At 43.4% G+C, this 21,344-nt stretch overlaps 1 protein-coding gene across 1 annotated transcript in view; it reads left to right on the forward strand.

Annotated features, from left to right (window-relative positions):
* Positions 1-504: 504 nt before the first annotated feature.
* Positions 505-21,344, forward strand: part of tmem64 (transmembrane protein 64) — a 38,301-nt gene continuing 17,461 nt past the window's right edge. The window contains exons 1-4 of the mRNA XM_080441575.1: positions 505-936; positions 1,026-1,076; positions 1,564-1,634; positions 2,761-3,625. Coding sequence (XP_080297701.1) covers positions 2,891-3,625 — 735 coding nt within the window. The 5' untranslated portion in view covers positions 505-936; positions 1,026-1,076; positions 1,564-1,634; positions 2,761-2,890. The remainder of the gene's footprint in view (positions 937-1,025; positions 1,077-1,563; positions 1,635-2,760; positions 3,626-21,344) is intronic.

Raw genomic sequence — 21,344 nt, forward strand, 5'->3', positions numbered from 1 at the left:
TATAATTAAATATAAAATTTAAAAAAATCACAGAAAAAAACGTTTTATGGTCATGATTCATGTCATCTCGTGATGGCTTGATTCGAGGCTTAAATTAATAGATATAAATATTTTTGGAAATGTCAATGGAAAAATGCATTGAGTTTTTTCTTCCGGCACCAAAAAAAACAGGAAGTGGGCGGGAACTGCGACGCTCTATGGCGGAGACGTGCAATCGGTACTCTGCTCTGATTGGCCAGTCGGACATTTCCAACCCAGAGCCTCTGAAGAGCGTGTGTGTGCGTTTGTGTGCGTGTGTGTGTGTGTGTGTGTGTGTGTGTGTGTGTGTGTGTGTGTGTGTGTGTGTGTGCTTGTGTGCGTGCGTGCGTGCGTGCGTGCGTCTGTGTATCGCGAGATCCTTCGGGGTTCTCGTGATGGTCATCGGTGATTGGCTACTGGTCACGTGGTGGTGTGGGGTTCCAGTGGCATTGTGGGACACAAACAGACAGACAGTGGCTGGTGTGTGTAACCACACGGCAGCAACAACACACACACATTAATACAAAACACACACACGACACAGCTGCTGGATCACAACAACACAAACGGGGCTTCTGTATCCGACTGTATATCCTGTATATAGCCGCTTCTATATGTGACTGTGCGTGTTTGTACGTACGGCGGGTTAACGGTGGACAGAGAGCCGCTGCAGAGGACGCCTGGCTCGGCTTGACTGTAGCCCGTCGCCCCGCTGATCGCTGCTGGCTGTCTGCTGCGATGGGACCACCGTGGGTCCGCGGGGGGATAGGAGGAGGACCACCACGTCCCTGCAGGCAGTGACTGTCGCTGCATTGATTGTTGATGCTAACCGTTGGTTTTAGCTGGAGCTTCTCCGGAAGCAAGGAGCTACTATAGACCCCAAGTCAACCAGGAGACAGCACAACCCAGTGGTGTAAAGTAACTGAGTACATTTACTCAAGTACTGTACTTAAGTACTGTACTAAAAGTACACCTTTGAGGATTATTTTTTATTTTTTACTTTACAGGAGTATTTCTTATTTCCAGTACTTTTACTTCTACTCCACTACATCTCAGAGGTGAATATTGTACTTTTTACTCCACTACGATTATTTGAAAACTTGAGTTACTAGTTACTTTGCAGATATAAATTATTATATTATTAAACATACATTAATCACTGTAGCCCTATTTTATACCTAGGCTATTTGAAAATAGACGATCTACAAGCTCACAACGCGTATCGTGAGCTTTTAGATCTGCTATTTTCAAACATTTTAGTACTTTTACTTTGGGTACTTCCAATACTTTGGTACTTTTATTCAAGTATCATTTTGAACACACACATGCCTTTTACTTGTAACAGAGTATTTTAATATTGTGGTATTGCTACTTTTACTTAAGTAAAATATCTGAGTTCCACTGCGAACCAAGGGGAAAAAAGTTTTGCACCGATTCACTTGAAACCAGGGGGTTTGATTTAACGGATCGTGTTATTCTTTCCTTCCACGACCCCCTTCCCACCCCTCCTCCTCCTCCTCCTCCTCCTCCTCCTCCTCCTGTCAGTTGAGTCCACGTTTTAAAGAAGCACAGAATGCCGTGTGTTCCTCCGGACAGACTGCATACCGACCGTCTATGTAAGCGTGTGTGTGTGTGTACTGTGTGTTGATTGAGGGACCGAATACGTTATTAACAGTTTGCAAGAAAGGTACAGTGGTACGAATTTATACAAAACCTTTTTAGTAAAAGGATAACACTAAAAGGGCTTATTTCCATTGTGGTCCTCCTGTGTATTCAATTCATCGAGACATTTAAAGACAAACAATAATAATATGGTAATAATGTAGTAGTAGTAAAAAAAAAAAAAAAATATGTACTGTAGATAGTTGGGGGGTGCGGTGGGGAAGGGGGCGTTGATTTCTGGTTATAAGCTTAGACTTTTTACAGGTGTGAACTGTCAGTGTGAACTGACATGTAAGTCCAACTAGTGCAGCAGGGCTGGCAGCTATTATAGCGAGATCGATTAGAGATCGATTATCTTAGCTGTTATTCTATCGATTTACTTTTTTTTTTAATTCATCGAATAATCCAAAAGGGCCTTTTTTATATTCATATGTGAGAACGATTCTAATAGATTTCCTTATAATTAATATGTAATTAAATTGCAAACAAGCTCACAATTGTGACCTTGTTGATCTGCTATTTTGTCAAACAAATTATTTTTAAATTATTGTTATCAATTCGATTATTAACTGTTGCATCAACTAAACTAGTGTATCCAAGGTAAATACAAGTGCTTATATCAGATTCATCGTTTTGGGATTAATGTCTACAGCCTCTGTGGGTTGCCACTTCTAATATAATCTGCTGTAATAAACAATCTCTCTCTCTCTCTCTCTCTCTCTCTCTCTCTCTCTCTCTCTCTCTCTCTCTCTCTCTCTCTCTCTCTCTCTCTCTCTCTCTCTCTCTCTCTCGTCTCTGTCGGGTGGAAACCTCATGTCCAAAACTTTACGTACTACATTTCACGATTCAAATTCAAAAGTAGCAGATCTAAAAGCTCAAATTCAAGCTTGTAGATAATATACTTTTGATGCTTTTGTGTGAGACTGCAGTATGATCAAGTAGGGTGTTAATATTTACCAAAAAACACAAAAGGTTAAAATGTTGGAGATAAGAGGTTTCTGCCCGACAGCAACGATATATATATATAATACCGTGTGAAGTTATTCTGTGTTTGAAATTCTATTCGTTTGATCTCCACAGAAATGGACGCCCGGGTGTCGCCGAGACTCCCCAGTGAGCTCTGAAGCCGAGAAGGTTAAAGACGGTTCGCCTGAGCTCCGGCCGGCCCCTCAGGATCGCTCTCGAGGGGGGGGGGGGCACCACCACCACCATGTGGACATCGGGGTCCACCACAACCCTGCAGCTCTTCTCCAAGCTCCTGAAGCACGCGGTAGGCAAGGCGCAGATCCAGCTCAACCGCTGGCTCCAGAGGACCGCCGCGGACGAGTCGTGTGACAAGATCGACATCCTCATCTGCAGCGCCTTCGACGAGAGGGGGGTCGTCGGCGTCAAGTCCGACGCCAACCCCGATAGCGTGGGCGGCGGCGAGGCCGGCGGGGCGGGGACCTCGTTCGCCTCCGGCGGCGGCGGCGAGTTCCGACACCCATGCTGCATCACCACCTGCTGCTTCAAGAGCGCCCTGCTGGCGTGCATCCTCACCGCCGTGTGCTTCTCCTCCGTGGCGCTGGTGCGCCAGTACCTCAAGGACCTCCTCCTCTGGGTGGAGAGCCTGGACAGCCTGGTGGGCGCCATGCTCTTCATCGTGGGCCTGATCGCTGTGTCGTTCCCGTGCGGCTGGGGTTACATCGTGCTCAACGTGGCGGCGGGCTACCTCTACGGCTTTGTGCTGGGCTTGGGACTGGTCATGGTGGGTGTGCTCATTGGGACCTTCGTGGCGCACCTGGCGTGCAAGCGGCTGCTGACGGACTGGGTGCTGAACAAGGTGGGCAACAGCGAGCAGCTCAGCGCCGTCATACGGGTGGTGGAGGGCGGGAGCGGACTCAAAGTCGTGGCCTTAGCGAGACTCACACCCATCCCCTTCGGGCTCCAAAATGCAGTTTTTTCGGTGAGTATGTGATGTCTGTGATGCGTTTTAACACATCCACCGCCAGAGGTTAATCTCATAATAATGTACTCACCTGCCAAGGTGTTTTTGTTGTTTTTTTGTTTTTTTCATGTCGCCATAGATCTTGTTAAAATCCTTAAGATTGAGCCGTGAACGGTCTGTTTACGTCCGCGAGATCTCCCTGTATCTCCCAGTGAAGACCGCATGTCAAACGGACTTCCATGACTGTAGTTAGAGCGGATTACGTTAAACAGTGAAATGCGAGGAGAAAAAACTACAGGAAGAGAATTGAGTTTCAGTTTCGTCTGTAGAATGGGAGCGGGCGTGATCGTCGAAACCGGATCCCAAATAATTCTATTTCCTGTCATCAAACCGGAAACGGAAGTGGATCAAAAAAATTCCGAAAGTGCACCCGGACCGCGCATGCGCGAAAAGACCGCAGCCCGTAGGACTACGGGCTCGGCGCTTAACCGTTGGATTTAACGGCCCGTAGAACTACGGGCCCGGCGGTAAAGGTGTTAATGTGTGTTTGCGATGTCTGCGTCAACCTTTTGTTAAAGGGGTAAAGGACTGCCATGCTTATGTTCAGTTCAGTTTGGCAGTTCTTGTACCTTCAAGATTTTCTAACTAGCAGAACACCTCCGCTAGCTTAACATTGTGTGATTGGTCAGACATGCAATTATGTTATGATTTGTATAGTATTTGTATTATTTATATATATGTATAGTATTTGTATTTCTGCTGTCTGCCAGCAACGTACCATGGACAGTTTTGAAGAATGGTTGGCTGAGGAGGCTAGGAGGTACAAACCACACACATTGTCCACTGTGTCTGTCGCCACAAACGGCGAAATCTTCGAGACAAATTATGTCAAAACACTTAGGAGTTTGATGTAAACAAACAGTGAAGATCTGTGGTAAAACCACCGTTCCAGGAGTGTATAGATTGAGTGGGTAGAACTTTCTCAACACAGAGCGGAGCCGCAGGTATGCCGCGAGTATGAAACACTTTAGTCCTCGCCAAACTTTCTTCGGTTCCTGAAGCCCAGACCAAGCCGAAAAAAAATGGTTTGTCATCGGTTGCAGGAGTATGCTGCAGTATTTAGCCGTCTTAGCAAGTACCCCCACCCCCTCCCACCCCAGGACAAGGTTGTCCACCTGGCTCTCGCTTAAGCATCACTACCTTTCCATTAGAATCTCATTGAGTATCAGGGAGTCATGTGGCATAAGCTGCATATTCTCTCTCTCTCACACACACACACACACACACACACACACACACACACACACACACACACACACACACACACACACACACACACACACACACACACACACACACACACACACACACACACACACACACACACACACACACAGAGTTCAGGTTTGTGAGAGTTCATGGCAACCGTTCAAGAGCACTTCTTTTGGCGCAGGTGCCGGAATCTCATTGGCCTGTGAGAGGGCCACTTAATAAGCACTTAATCCCTGTTTTGTACTTTGGCGTAGTTGACAGTGCCACATGAAAATGCCGCTCTGCAGGCTCATAACGTGCCACGTCATTGTTGTGCTATTTCAATAGCATGTTGTTTACACAGATGCTAAGTTTATTGTTTATCTGGTATCCTAGTTTCCATGAGGCACTGCATTGTTCTCTCTGTACTCTTATGTGATTATTTACCTTGTTTATTGACTAGCGACCATGCTTACTCTCGCTTATTCCCATCTCACTCTTGTACTGTAAGCCGCTCTGGATAAGAGCGTCTGCTAAATGCCTACATTGTAGATGTACTATTTTTTTAAATAGGGACGCCGGGTTAAACAGGGAGGAACGCTTAGTGTTGTAAGGACCAAGTAAAGTCTCAAAATCCCAGGACAAAAAAAATAAACGAGCAGACCAAGTATAGAGCCAAAGGTCAAGGATTTTAGTGGTTGAATGTCTGAAAATGCATATTAACATGAATCCAACACGATATTAATAGAAAAAATAAATGTGTAAACAATCAAAACAAACACAAAAGTTGAATCTGCAACACAATTTTATACAACATGCTTCATCTCTCTCCCAGCTAAGGGGTCCTTGGCCTGAAAAAAAAAACCTGATGAAGACCCCTGTTTTGGGGGGGTGTAACCTTTCACGTCTCTGTACCTTTAAGCCCCAGAAACAAGTGAGCCCACAGCCAGAGTTAGGTGTTAAATCATGTTAGTGGAGTAATTCTGTCCACACATCGCTTCCATTACCTGGAATGACCTCTGCATCCAGTACAGTAGCTCTGCTCCTGATACTGTTAAACCAGTGGTCCGCAACATGTGGCCCAGGGATCCACAGGGGTCCTTTGGGGGGGGGGGGTCCCCGAATGAACAGTTTAAACACGTAAGCCCTTTTTATACAGTATTTCAGGCTATTCAAAAATCTGTTGTGAGCTTGTAAATGTGCTATTTTTGAAAAATGCGGGAAAAATTAGGAATATTTTTGAAAGAGCTTGAAAAAGCATCTCTCCATGTGGCACAACATCCTTTAGAATCCGCGGCCTAATAATACGTGTCAATTTGGGGGGGGGGGAGGAAAATGTTTGGGAACCAGTTAACTACAACCCCTGTAGCATCACAATCATTTTAACCACTTAAACCATATTTTATGCTTTGACTATTTGAAAATAGCAGATCTGCAAGCTCACAGCGCGAGCTTGCAGATCTGCTATTTTTGAAATATTTTGAAAAATCTTGTAGTACATGAAAGTACACATCATGGGCGAGCTGGGGGGGGCGCTGGGGACAAAACCAGCACCGCAAGCCCCCGACCTTATGATTACCAGATGGCCTCTCTATCCCCCCCCCCCCGCCCCAGAATTAAGCTCATGGGACCAATTCCCCGTAGTATTGTGATATAAGTGATAATTACCAGCCCCGGAGACATCAATTATTTTATCAATCTCGTGTCTGGTCAGAGCAGTGGTTCTCAAATTGGGGTCGGGGGTTCCTTGGGGGTGGGGGGGGTCCAGGGGGTCCTCAGCCAACTTAGTTAATATAGCTGTATAGCTGTGTAAGCACTTTAAAGCTGCACTATGTTTTGAACCCGGTTTCCTGCGCAAGTGCTGACATTCTTTACCATTGAGCTAATAGAGCCTGCCTGCTTACTCAGGAGATAAAGTATTGAATCTTAACCACCAGGTAAAAATGTGTGTGGAGATCCTGTGTCTAGGTGAGACATGACCTTTGACACGATCTAAATGTCTCAATAAAAGAGCAGGGAGACAAAATAGATTGAATAATTGAATAAGTTACAGTATATTGTATTGATATACTCCACTATACAGATTGGACAAACAAAATGATTGAAACTTTTTACACTAATCTTCTCTCGTCCCCCTGGCAGAAAATGTTTTCAGGTGGGGGTCTGTGGCTAAATAAATACATATTAACTGGGGGGTCCTTTCCTTGACTTGTAAATGTTTGAAGACCATTGTATTAGTTCCATCACATTGGGACCCTTTGTTTTAGCAGCCCGGAGTCATCAGTTATTTTATCAATCTGGTGTCTGTTGGAGTTGTTCTTTATTCAGGACACTTCTTCTGAACTCCCAAAATAACTGGGCTAGGTTGTGCGGCTCACTGTAGCGCTCGAGGTGTCATATCTATTACACAACCTTTAAGTGCTGTTCCATTTCTTCTCTTGGCACACTTTTACAATCTTTTGAAAGTAGGCTCCACGTCCGTGCTGGAGTACATTTACTCGAGTACGAATTTGTACTTGAGTAAATGTACTTAGTTTACCTACTTAACTACTGCTAACTAACTCAAATAGAGTAAAAGTACTTCACATTTACTTTTGACTCCGCCCGCCGCAATCATTTGAAAACTTTAGTTACCGTGCAGATTTAGATTATTATTACAAAACATACATTAACCACTTAAGCCTTGTGTTATACTTTGGTAAAAATTCAGAAATAGCTCGAAACGTGTCGCTTTCGAGCTTGTACTTTTGATGCTTTTGTGTGACGCTGTAGTATGATCAAGTAGGGCGTTAATTTACGGAAAAACACAAGTTAAAATAATGGAGATAAGAGGTTTCTGTTCTTGTAACAGATCACACACCACTGTTCCACATGATGCTGAGGAGCAGTGAGTTGAACCTCTAATCAGCTCCGTTCATTATCTAGAGTTACACAGGTACCAGCAACTTTATGATTGGTGGGGAGGGGAGGTTTAACCTCTTGGACCAAAAAAAACATTGAAGACCCCTGCCCTAGTGTCCCTATTCTTGGGAGAACATTTGGAGTGGATAGCAGACACATTGTAAGCTTGTAGATTGGCTATTTTGGCCGAATGTTCCCCCCAGAATAGATATACCGTCCAGGGCAGTGGTTCTCAACCTTCTCTCGATCAAAACTTGAAAATCTTGAAAGTGTTTGCGGCCCACCCTTTTCAGATCATGTTTATTTGAATTATCAATCAATGGATAAGGGCTCCGACTTGCAATATCCCCTGCGGCCCACTGTTTGAGAACCACTGGTTTAACCCATTGAGACCGGGAAAGCCATCTGTCAATTTAGATTTGAACCACTTTAACCATTGTCTAATACTTTGGCTATTCAAAAATAGCAGATCTACAAGCTCATCAGTGGTTTAACTTATCAGTGGTTCTCAAAACCTTTTCATGTCAAGGACCACCCAAAAATGATATTTATATGGCCGCGGACCCCCGTCTCAAAATATGTTGTTCCAGGGACCCCCCAGAAGCAAAGTTTTGAGTCAAAAATGTGCTTTAAAATATATAAATTCAAAGATTTGCACAAATCTTCACGATTTTCCAGAAAATAGCAGATCTACAAGCTCGTAGCCTATGAGCTTGTATATCTGCTATTTTTGAATAGCCCAAAGAAATCTTAAAATGACACACAGACAGAGATGCGTTCCCGGTCTTAATGGCTTAAAAAGTCCATAGGCAAGGAGTCAGCTCAGTTGATCTAGTCTCCGTCTACAGTATATACTGTCTCCCTGTTGAAACACAGTATTACAGCAAGGTCACCATACTGCACTCCTACAGTTGAACCTGACTCACATGACCTTCACTCATCATGGCATGAATAATTTAGACTGGCTGATTACCCTGCTCAATTAGAGGCCAACCCATGACACCGTTTTGGGTCCGAGTTTTTGAGAGTCGTCGACCACTGATGTTTTCACCCATATATTGAAAAAAGAAAAGTGTAAAATCTTTAAATAAATGTGAAAATCTTAACATTTGATTAAATATCTATATGAGAACATTAAACTTATAATAAAATAATAATCATTGTGTTTAATTAAAAAAAAAAAAAAAAAAGTATAGATAAAAAAGTATGTTACTTTGACTGCCAGAGTATTTTCATAAAGTACTCCCCCAGTGCCAGCAATTTTCGTGTTTTTTTATTTTTATATTTTGAATTTTTCTCAAGAAAGACTCAGGTGTCTTTGAGGGGGTCCCCAGCAAAACGAGCACCAATCACTTTTCCCCCATTTTCCCTATTTTATATCTATATATCTTTTCAAAAATAGCCAAACCACAAGCTCACAGTGCTTCAGGATGCGACACATTGCGAGCTTGTAGATCTGCTATGTTTGACACACATTTTGGAAGAATTTTGAACATATTTTGAAATTTCTTAACAGTACAAATCTTATCTTATGGGGTCCATGGGCACAACATCTTTTCAAGTGGTGGTCCGTGGCCAAATAATACACATACATTTTGGGGGTCCTTGACATGAAAAAGTTTGAGAACCACTGTTATGTAGGATATGCCTGTGTATATATATATATATATCTGTTCAGAAAAAAAACAACCAGCGGACAGGAGAGGAGAGAGCCATCTATCATAGCAATAGATGGCTACATATAGCTACGTGTTGTTGCCTGTTGACTGAAAATACCCAGCGTACATTAAGTCAGCAAGATGCTTGATATTTCTATAGCTGTGTGCCTCGGGGGAAGCATAGTCGCCCACTCTTCATCCCTTAAACGCAGAGCTGCACAGCAGAAGAGAACAGGTTTAGAAGGACGCATCGCTCTCTTATTTCCCAGCCCCAGTGGCCGTGATTAGGCCTCTCGTGTATGTATGAGGTCTGGCACGCACGTTAATCCAGGCCGAAAGTAGCAGATCTACAAGCTCACAACGCGTGGTGAGCTTGTAGATCGGCTATTTTCGCCACACAACGACATCTAGGCTGTTTCACCTGTGTTATAAACACAGGTGTAACTGTCTGTGCACAGTTCAACATTGTACCCACTGTACCCCTGATTTATGCATATTTGGAATGAGACTCCTGAATTAAGAAAATCTGGGAACCCATAAAAAAAAATAAAAAAAAGGGGGCACAACCTCCTTTTTGTGTTAGACAGGAACTCGGGTTTGGCTCCTCCCCTTTTCAGTCCACTACCTTCCGGGCACTTCTGTGTTTTGTTCCTTCTAACAACATCACATGTTTAAGGCGCTGACAGATCCTGCCGTTAGCAGACTCTGTCTTGAGAGATTAGAATGAAGCTAACCGAGAGAGGAGAGATGACTTTGTGAATCATTTTCCTTTAGACTGTTGAAAGATATAAAATTCGAACTGAGTTGGAATCAGAAGGTCGCCGGTTCGACCCTCGGCATGCCCGCCTTACGTGCCGGAAGTGCCCTTGAACAATTGACTTGACCCCTAACAGCTCCCCCCTGTACGCTCATCAAAGCCATCTGACTAGCCATCACCTGGGGCAAGCTGTAAAAGCAATTTCCCTTCCCCCTTGGACCACAGAATACTCCCTTATTCAAAATGTGGTTTTACTATATCATCATATCGCAATTAGGGGTTCAACAGTTAATCAAACTAACCAATATAATCATCAATTATGAAAAACAATTAATTTGAACAAAATAATTGATTTTTAAACGAATGCAAAACAAATTTTCTAAATTTCTGTGCTTATGCCATTGTATGACACATGTATAATATACGCAGGGCTTAAGTGGCTAAGACTAATTGATTTAGTTGATTTAAAAAAAATCCATTTGACTTATTTTCAAGTCGATTTATTGATATATAAAAATAAAATAAAAAAGATGTACAAAAACACCTTTCTCGATTAATCGAAAAAGTGCTCGATGGAATAATTAAGAAAAGCTGCTATATTCCATATTCCATGTAGGTCTAAAATGCTAATGTATGTTAGATCATCAGGGATCTAACTGGGGTATGTCAAATACCAAGGCCATTACTTGATATTACAAATGACCTTGGAATGTGGAATATTGATTGAATCAAGGCGGGTTCCTTTTAAATTGTCCCATAATCAAATGACATATTAATACCATAATAACGTAATGCAGAGTTTACTTCTTAAAAATCACCCAGAAATTCAGTAGATTTTTGAAAATCCTTGCTTTGACTAAAGAGTTCCAGCCCTGACATCTGGGGATCCTCCCATAGCTGGAATATTTTGGAGCGTGACCTTCGCGGGGGTCAGGGAGAGCTGACAAAGCCTGCGGTCTGAGCAACAATAGGTGAAAACAGGCGAGGGAATTGACAGCGCGTCCTCCTATCTGAGACCTTCACTGTCATTTATCTGTGTGGAAATGTTCGTGTCGCCAAAGACAGGCCAGCGCTGGAGCCTGATTTTGACTTTGTTGCAGGCCCAGTGTCGCAGTCGCACGCTGAGAATAACAGATCTATAAGATCTTATAGATCTGCTATTTTCGTACCCCCCTTCTTTAAAGTGGGGTTGTTTTCCAGTTCAGTTTAAAAAACTACAGCAGGGTTCAAAACATGGCCGGCCGCATTAAGGCTACAGTCAGACATACGTTTCAAGCGCTCGGGTGGCGCATTGGTAAAGTGCCTGCCCACCACCACGGAGGTCGTGGGTTCGAATCCACTGCCCGTGCGACCGGCGCGAGGGTCCATACAAACGCAATTGGCCCGTGTCCGGGGGAGGGAAGCCGGGCGGAAGCCGATCACTGCACGTATTCTTATGGGCTGGGGCGGCACCTGTCAGCAGGGAGGAGTAGGACGAAGGCTCTACGCCCTCCCGGTGGGGGCTCCTCACTGGTAGGTGAGTCAGTAAGATACCACAGCAGTGACAACACACAAATCTGTGCCGGGAGGAATTAATTGGCATAACAAATTAATTGGAGAAAAAACTAACAAAAAACATGCTTTTCAGACGCGTCAGACGTGACAGCTTCCCTGTTCACTTCCATTATATGAGAAAAAAGAGTGCGGAGTGTCCCGTAGAAGCGGGTTTTTGCGCTGAAGCACGTGAAGTCCAACACGTGTGAAGCGTTGCGTCCAACATTGTGAACCTGGACCGGGTGCCAACCAATAGGATAGAAGCACCATGCGTTGACCCCACTTGGCAGCTATTTTGCTTGAATCTTCTGCTAACTTTCGATTTGAAAATGATTGGCTTTGATGGTATCTTAGATTAGGTGTAGTTGTATTTGATGCAGAAACACAACATAAATTGACACGAATCGATGACGGAAATTATTTTAATCAATTTTGAGTTGTTGATCATAAGAATCAGGCGTTTTTTTTTAACATGAATCGATTATTTTGCTCGTAGTTTGCTTTCAGTGAGCCAAACACTCCCAACGTAAGTCAAACACACTACACATCGGAACACCGGCGCTGCTCTGCCTGCTCTGCCTGCAGCCCAGCATGGGAAGTGGACACGCCTGACGCCTCAGCATGTGTTGCAGATGTGTTGGCTGAAGCACATGTGTGACTGTAACCTAAGACTGCCCTTATAGTACACTGACTCTGATGTAAGCAACACAGCTGCAGCATGTCAAATTTAGGGTGTGTTAGATTTAGGCGTGTCAGCGTGCGGCCGTTTCTACAAATGCTTTCTAAATCAGTAGTTCTCAAACGTTTTCATTCCAAGTCCCCCCGAATTGATATGTATTTGGCCGCGGACCCCCATCTGAAATGTTCTTGTGCCAGGGACCCCCAGAAAAGAAGATTTGTAAAAGAATATATATATATCTAAATGATTAAAAAATGTCCAAACATTTCCGATATTTTTTTTAAAACATTACAAAAATGGCAGATGTAACATAACAGATGTATCTATTTTTGAATAGCCAACGTATAAATGGATAAAGTGGTTAAAATGATTGTGATGCTATGTTAACTACTTTTGCTGGGGACCCTCTGCGAACCCCCCCCCCACTTTGAGAACCACTGATGTAAGCAACACAGCTGCAGCTTGTCAAATTGAGGGTGTGTTAGATTTAGGCGTGTCAGTGTGCATTCACAATACTGTTGACGACTGCTTGCACATTGACACACAACCATGGCTCTGGACACCTGAATGTAACACGCCCATTATTCATTTGATTAGCTGCAGCTGTTTGCCATATTTTCAATCTGCTGTAGTTTTTAACGTGAACCCGATAACTAACTACAAAATCACCCTAGGGTGTCATGCTCATTTAAACTATGTAGTTCAACTACATAGTAGTTTAACCACTTAAAGGAGTAGTTCACCCAAACATGAGTTATTTTCTATCAATTATACACCCCATGAAGCTGAGATTTTTATAATTTTTGTCGCATTCCTAAGCCAATAATTTAATGACCAACTAAGTCTCACTCAGAGTCTCCTACTGAGTCTCCTACTGACCGATGACCTTGTAATCAAATTATTGGCTTAGGAATGTGACAAAAAATGAATCTCCATGAATTGAGGCTTCATGGGGTGTGATTAATAGAAAATAAGTAATTTTTTTGGGGTGAACTACTCCTTTAAACCCCAGCATCCATTTTCTGAGAAAACCTTTGTCGATCCGCTATATTCCGCGGAGATAATGTAATACAGAGCGAAAACTGTAGCTATGAGGGACTCCGTTCAACAGACGCTGTGAGCTACTGCATCCTAAAGCTACTGCTGGGCTGTCTCTTTCATGTAGGCCACGGACAATCTGGAAGAACTGCACCCAATGAAGGTCTTCCAGCTCTCGGTCAACAAATCCCCCCCGAGCTGAAAAATGCCTCGCGCTGCCTCTGCCAACGCAAGGCATTTGTGTGTGTGTGTGTGTGTGTGTGTGTGTGTGTGTGTGTGTACACACTTACGTTAATATACTTGTGAGGGTCAAATGTCCCCGCAATAGTACAATTTGATGGATAGACGTTGTGAGGACCATCCTTCCTGGTCCTCACAAGACAAATGGTTTATGGTTAGGTAACAGATTTGGCGAGTTTAGGGCTCACAATTAGGAAAATATTCAGATTATGGGGTTAGGATGAGGATCAGAGATTTAGAGGTTAGGTTTAAGGGTTGGCATTAGTGGTTAATATCTGATTTATACTTAGTTGCGTGCCGTTTTCACCCCCCGAAAATAGCTGATCTACAAGCTTGCGACGTGTCACGAGCTTGTAGATCTGCTATTTTTGGCTTTAGGGTTAATAATGACCACTTATTGTTTTTTAAATGCCATTCACAACATCGCCGCCCTAAAATGTTTGATGTCCTCGCAAGTATAGTAATACGTGTGTGTGTGTGTGTGTGTGTGTGTGTGTGTGCGTGTGCGTGAGTGGTATTGCAGCTGTCTTGGATGTGACCGGGCCAGAGCTAGGGTAGGGGCTTGCCACGGGTATATTTATAAATGTCTTGATATTTCCACATGAACCGCGCTCTCACTCTTACTGGATGCTTCAACTTTTGTCTCGCTGAATCTAATTGAGTGTTTTGTCGGTGTCGTGCAAATACCTTGTATCTCCATTATTAGTCTTTTCATAAATTCCTGCCCTATATTATACTTCATTGTGTCGTGCAAAAGAAGCGAAAATAGCCAATCTATAAGCTCACAACATGTTGTATAAATGTGTTTTTCAAACTTTTCGCCAAAATAACATAGCCAGAATTGTGGTGCCAAGTTGAAAGTGTGTCCCTGGGTTTCATAAATACTGAACCAAAGAAAAGTATTAGAGCTTTTGACTAAATAATAACTACAGTACATTGGAGCCATTGGTTCTTTTTTTTTTTTTTTCCTGAAAGGTAACAGTTTTGAACATACACGTTTTTTCTACCCAACAGCCAGGATTTGCAACGGTCGCAGTGTACTTGAACTATAGCCCAGACCTGACCTTGATTTATTGAGGGGGACAGCAATGCATTCTGGTTACACTAGCAAACAACCGAGAAGGTCTAAGATGAAGGCAACCATGATCGTGCGATATTAATCATATAAATTATATAACATTCCTGGTATTTCACATTTTCTCTTGGAAGCCATTAAGCCAAGGGGGTGCGTGTGTTTGAAGGTCAAACCGCAAGTCATATTTCAAGGCAGCGCCAAACAGCTGGTCCAATGTTAGGGCTGTCGCCATCATTACATTTTTGCTGACGATTGACTGTCTATTAATGATTTAATTGTGTTTTTGGCATTGAACAATGGAACATACTGTATAAATTAGCCTTTTGGGAAACTACAACTGCACAGGGCAGATATGACAAAAAAACATAAATATACAAAGAAATGACTGACAATGACCGGTAACAATAATCAAAATAAATAATATAATATGGCCGAAACAGGCTATATTCTTAATCATTTTATATTTGAACTCATTGACAGCCAGAGTTAAAACATTGTCTAATGCTTTCCTTGCGAGCGTTTCTTCTACTAACCTTTAAAAAATCATGGAATATTGTGCTTCACAACGATCCACCCGGCGAACGCCTCAAAAGACGTAGAGGGGTCTCCGAGAATCGGGGGGGGGGGGGGGGGGGGGGCAAGATGTTTGATAAAATGTGACAATCTTCGCCCTACAATGACATTCCCAAAAAAACAGGGCCACCGGGTTGAAAAAGTGCTTAGCGGTTTGCCGGTGGAATTATGAGTTATGCGGTTGTTTGTCCTTGGCGAGCGCTCTCTCCGCGCACAAGGCTACATTTCAGTGTGCCCCCCCCCACCCCCTCGTCCCTTGCATGTTTCCGCTGAAGTGCACGCCGTTGCATTATCGCTGGGGGTGGGGGGTGGAGGGGGGGGGTTGTAACCTGAAACCACGCCCAAGACTGCAACCGTTAGCAAAACAACGGGCCTGGCTGTGGAGGAAAAAAAATCTTTTGTGGCCCTTTTTGAGGATGAGTTGGACATATTCAGGTCCCCCCCACTGTATCTTATTACAGGTATTTATCATTGCTTGGTCAGTCTGCCTCCCATCCATTATCCTACGTAATGAGGTGGTGAAGAGATGCTGAATTCATCACCAGAGCAGGGGTGGAAAGTAACTAAGTACATCTACTCAAGTACTGTGCTTAAGTACACTTTTTATACTTCTACTTCTTTATACTTTTTACTCCACTGCAATTGTTTACTTAGTAGAGTTACTTAGTAGATTTCGATTATTGTTACAAAATAAAAATATACATTAATTACCTCGACTATACAATTCTCACAACGCGAGAGCGTAGTTGGAGGTCCTTACGCCCTAGGTTTGTAGATTTGTTATTGTCACTGTTTTATGTTTATGCAACATGTTTAAAAAATTTGGACTACCTCCAAACCAGACAAGGCCTCACACCGGCCCTGTGATATTTTGTGTCCGCTCGAGGAGGAGTCCTTGAGGGCGTTCCAGGGAGTCCCCAGCTAAATTAGCTGATATTGCATCAAGATCAGTTTAACCACTTTAACCTTAAGATACATCAGCTATTTGAAAATAGCCGACTAGATCTATGTCTGCCATCAAAAATAAATAAAAACGTATAAGAAATGTTATAAATCTTGAATATTTTGGAAACATTTTAACAACACAAATCTTGTAAGGGGGGGGGGGGGCAGACACATACTGTATTAACCACTTAAACCCCAGCGCGTCCATCCATATTCTGGTGGGAACATTAACCAAAAAATAGCTGACGCATCGTGTGCTTGTAGATCGGCTATGTTTGGCGAAGACGTTTGGTCGTAGACGGGGAAAGAAGTGTTAAAAGTACAGTCGTAACTCAAGTTCAGTTCTCTTTAAGACTACAGGGGTTTTTAACGTGGTTAATTTGAGGGGTCCGTGATATGAAAAACGTTTTGACAACTGGCCTAAGAGGGGTGGAGAGGAGAGTGTGTGAGAGTTGGAAAGGAGGAGAGGAGGAGGAGGAGGGTGGTTGTGGGAGAGAGAGAGAGAGAGAGAGAGGGAGAGATGCAGCCTATTAGCCTGCTTCTGGCAGCGGCCTGCCTGGCTCTTACTGGTCCCTGGGTGAAGACTCTCCCCGCTCTTGACATTCCCTTCACCGGCTGGAACAAAAGAGCCTCCAACAACACTGAGCTTTATGTGCGAGGAGCCGTGGCCTAATTCAAGGCTGCAGTGTCTATAGGGCGTGATAACTGGGCCCTCTCCTCTCCCTCCGCGAGTCCAAGCTGTCTGTCTGTCTGTCTGTCTGTCTGTCTGTCTGTCTGTCTGTCTGTCTGTCTGTCTGTCTGTCTGTCTGTCGGCCTTCCAGCGCTTGTCGGAAGGGGAAGCAGAGAGATACTTCAACGTTTTTCAGGCCAAGGACCCCTTAGCTGAGAGAGAGATGAAGCAGGGACCCCCTCTGTAGGCTATTGTATCAAATTGTGTTTCAGATTAAACTTTTTCTTTTTTTACTTCTTCTACACCTTTACCTCTTTGCCAAAAATAGCCGATCTACAAGCTCACAACGCCTCGCAGCGCGAGGCGTTGTGAGCTTGTAGATGCTATTTTCGGCTTACGTTCTCCTCAGAAAAGGGATGCTAGGGGCTAACGTAAAAATGTGGTCAATGTAAAAAAAAAAAATCATATCACACAAAGATTTGGCGGCCCCACTGTAGTATCTCTGAGGACCCCTTAGGGGTCCCGGACCCCCTGTTGAAGATCTCTGCTGTAGAGGCATTCATTCTCAACCTTTTTCGTGCTAAGGAATTGATATATTTGGCCGCGGACCCCCGTCTGAAAATATTTTGTGCCAGGGACCCCCTAGAAGAGAACATTTGTGTGAAAGTAAATCTTCAACATTTTCGAACTTATCTCACGACAAATTTTAATCTCTGCGATATGATTATTGTGAGCGTTTTTTTTATCACGACAAACGATGATGACGATTATCGTCCCATCCCTAACTTGTACATCATGTGACATACAGTACTAGCGTCATGTCCAGAGGGTGTACAGTCAGTGCATCAAGCTGCCTCACGCTGCAGAAACAGGAGCTGTGGGCCACATGGCTCGGCAAGACTGACTTACTTGCCCAACATAAAAGTTGTCATTATGCAGAACTGTTTCACAATATTGGATTGAAATTAGTAATGCATTAATGTGTTCATCACTTTAATGTTACAGCCTGGTAAAGGTGGGGATGATTTTAATGACTTTTATGTGCGGCTGGGTAGATTCATAATACGTAATCATTTATCACTTAATGTATGTTTTGTAATAATAATCTAAATCTGCAAAATAACTAGCAACTAAAGATGGCAAAAATTTGAGTTGACAACGAAAAAAGTGCAATTTTAGCCTCTGAGATGTAGTGGAGTTGAAGTATAAAAAAAAGAAAGAAATAACTAAAGTACAGTACTCAAGTAAATTCACTTAAGGTACTATCCCCCCACTGGATAGACGGGAAACCAAACAGACATTAATACTGAAATAGAACAATTTTAACCCATTAAAACCGGGAAAGCATCTGGGTCGTTTTAGATTTTTGCGTTGGCTATTCAAAAATAGCAGACATACAAGCTCGCAGCGCGTCACTTTGTGCCACGCTGCGAGCTTGTACATCGGCTATTTTTGAACATTTTAGAAAAATCGTGAAAGTGTGAGAACTACTGATTTTAGATGGCATTTGTAGAATCGGCCTCAGGTCTTAATTGCGAACTCGGCGGAAGGAGGCGCGCCTCCGCGCAAGTGGAGCTTACTATGAAACCGTGCTCGGGTTGTGTGTGTGTGTGTGTCTGTGTGCAGTATTGTGTGCACTGCCTGTGTGCAGCATAGAGTTAAAAATAATAGAGAGGGCACCCGAAATCTCCTCCCATCCACTTGCATTGAGTTGCTCACCCAGCGCATGGGCCGAAATCACCCCTTCTTCCGGGTTGGATATTTTGTGGGCGCGGCCTATTTAGGGCACCAGTTCGTCACAGAAGTGACGCGTTCTGCGTCACAGAAGCGCGCAGCCCCGTGCGCAAGCACGTGCGCACGCTCGTGAGTCGAGCCCATTGGTCGAAACCGTTTTCGCTCGTTCATGTTGAGGCCCCAGGCCTGCAGTACCATGAATGGCCAGCATGTCCATTTGGCTTCAATGAAACCACTGGGTTCTGGGGGCTTGGTGTGCAGCCACGCCCCCATGTGACTCACGCTCTCATTGGCTGCTGACAGATCTCAGAGTGCACTACAGTGTGGCTGAAATCCGCCTGCCCCTGGGTGACTAATTACACTCCTCTGAGAGAAATATAGCAGCTACAGTCAAAAATAACACATCTAAAAGCATCTACACGAGTTCATCTATTGGGATATCTAAGAATTCCATGTCATTTGTGCATATTTCAGGCCGGATGGCAAGTTGAAAACGCCTTAGTTTGAGGACAGTTTTAGTTTTCTTCTTGCTAGCTAGCTATGCTGTAACATGGGATTCCAAATGACTAATTTGCACTTTTAAGAAAAACAGAGCCAGATACAAAAACACAACAAACAAACATAACAATTTAAAAAAGACAAAAAAACAAATGGGGCTAGCGGTATGGAGCCGCCTTGTGGCGGCCCTGTTCTCACTAATTTAACTGTACCACCCACTTCTCTACAATTGCTCATTCCTTTCTATTCTTCTTATTGTTATTTTTGAGCTGCGTTCGCTTCCCGCGTTCGCGCGTCTTACTTGTGGATTAAACAAATCTCTATTTCATAAGGTTTCGTCTGTTAAGTCTGGGTAAAGTCATTTGAAACCTGTCATGTTGATTAAGGTCTGGACGACTGAATAAAGGGGTGGGGGGGGGGGGTCAGGAACGGGGGGGGGGGGGGTCAGGAACGCGGGCCAAACGTAAAGAGGTTTGCCCCTTGGACCGCGACGCTCGGCTTTCACCTTTACGACCGAGAAGGTCAAGTGCAGCCGTCAGATACCAGCGATAGCTTCACCACCCGGGAACGACTAGCCCGTATCCCACCCGCCACTGGTTTCGTTCTCGTGGTGGGGTCCTCCATGGGGTCCTTACGGGTCCATTTGGTTCCATTTTGTACACACTCAGTCTCGGAGTACGTGAGTTACTGAGTGTACTCCTGTAACTCCAACCGTAACACAGTAGATTGGGGGGTTTCCAGTAGTAGTTCAGTTCAGTTCAGTGATTTTCAACGTTTACATTTTTTTCTATAGGATTTTACAGTGTAAATGTGGGTCCCAGAGATAAAAGAATGTAATCAAATGGGGCTCCTTGGACTTATCAACACTGGGGGTGCTTGGAATTTAAAAAAAAAAGGTTAAGAATCAACTTAATTGTCACATCACAGGTTTAGAGGTGTAATATGACAATCCCTGACTTAAACTATTATGGAATCACAATCTGCCAGGTAAAATTGTGTTATTTAACCCATTAAGACCTGAGGCCGATTAAAAAAATGTTTTCTAAATCCTAACGCTTTAAAATATATATATATATTCAAAGATTTGCACAAATGTTCACGATTTTACAAAAATAGCAGATCTACAAGCTCATAGCGCGGCACTCGGTGCCGCGCTATGAGCCGTATATCTGCTATTTTTGAATAGCCTAAAGAAATCTAAAAGTGACACAGATGCGTTCCCGGCCTTAATGGGTTAACTCTAGAGAGTGTACAAATGGAACTGAACGGGTCCATTCGGTTCCACTTGTACACCCAGAGTTACAGACTCGTAGAGGGTCCATCTGGGGACCCCCCGGTGGTCCCCAGACCTGTCGTTGAGACCCGGTTGCTCTTATCCCGTGCTGACTGGGTGCGTCTAACCTTTGGACGCACAGAGAGACAGCGCTCCGTCAAAGTTCCCCCCCTTTTTTTTTTTCCACGGCGCAAAAAAAACAAAGGTCATTTAATCCAGTCATGCAGGAGAAAACCATCTGTTTGGCTTAAGCATTAAAAAGAAGAAAAAAAAAGATACTGACAGTAAAACAGTTGACTGACTTCACAAGAGCCTAATCTGGGGAATAAATAAGCTATTATATAAACAGTAGTGGAATTGTAGGATCACGGCCCTGTGTAACCAGTGAATTAACCCATTCAATCCTTTAGATTTCTTTGGCCATTCAAAAATAGCAGATATACAAGCTTATAGCGAGGCACCGAGTGCCCCGCTATGAGCTTGTAGATCTGCAATTTTTTTTAAATAAAATCGTGAAAATGTGTGCAAATCTTTGACTATATATATACATTTTTAACTCAAATATTTGCTTCTGGTGGGGGTCCCTGGAACACAATATTTGGAGATGGGGGGTCCGCGGCCAAATACGTATCGTTTTGGGTGGTCCTTGACAAAAAAAAGTTTGAGAACCACTGATATTATTGAAAAATCTTGAAACATTCTTTTTTGATTTTTTTCAAAAAACTATTAGGATTTAGAAAACATTTTTAAGAATCGCCTCAGGTCTTAATGGGTTAACATGACTTTTTGATCAATAGGAGACTTGAATGGGGAGTTAAAAAAAAAAATCGTCTCTGTCGGGTGGAAACCTCATATGTCCCCAAACTGTTGCTTTTCAAGATTCAAATTGAAAAACAGCAAAAGTAGCAGATC

Source organism: Gymnoscopelus braueri, assembly GCF_963280865.1.
Source record: "Gymnoscopelus braueri genome assembly, chromosome: 11".
Classification (NCBI taxonomy): Eukaryota; Metazoa; Chordata; class Actinopteri; order Myctophiformes; family Myctophidae; genus Gymnoscopelus; species Gymnoscopelus braueri.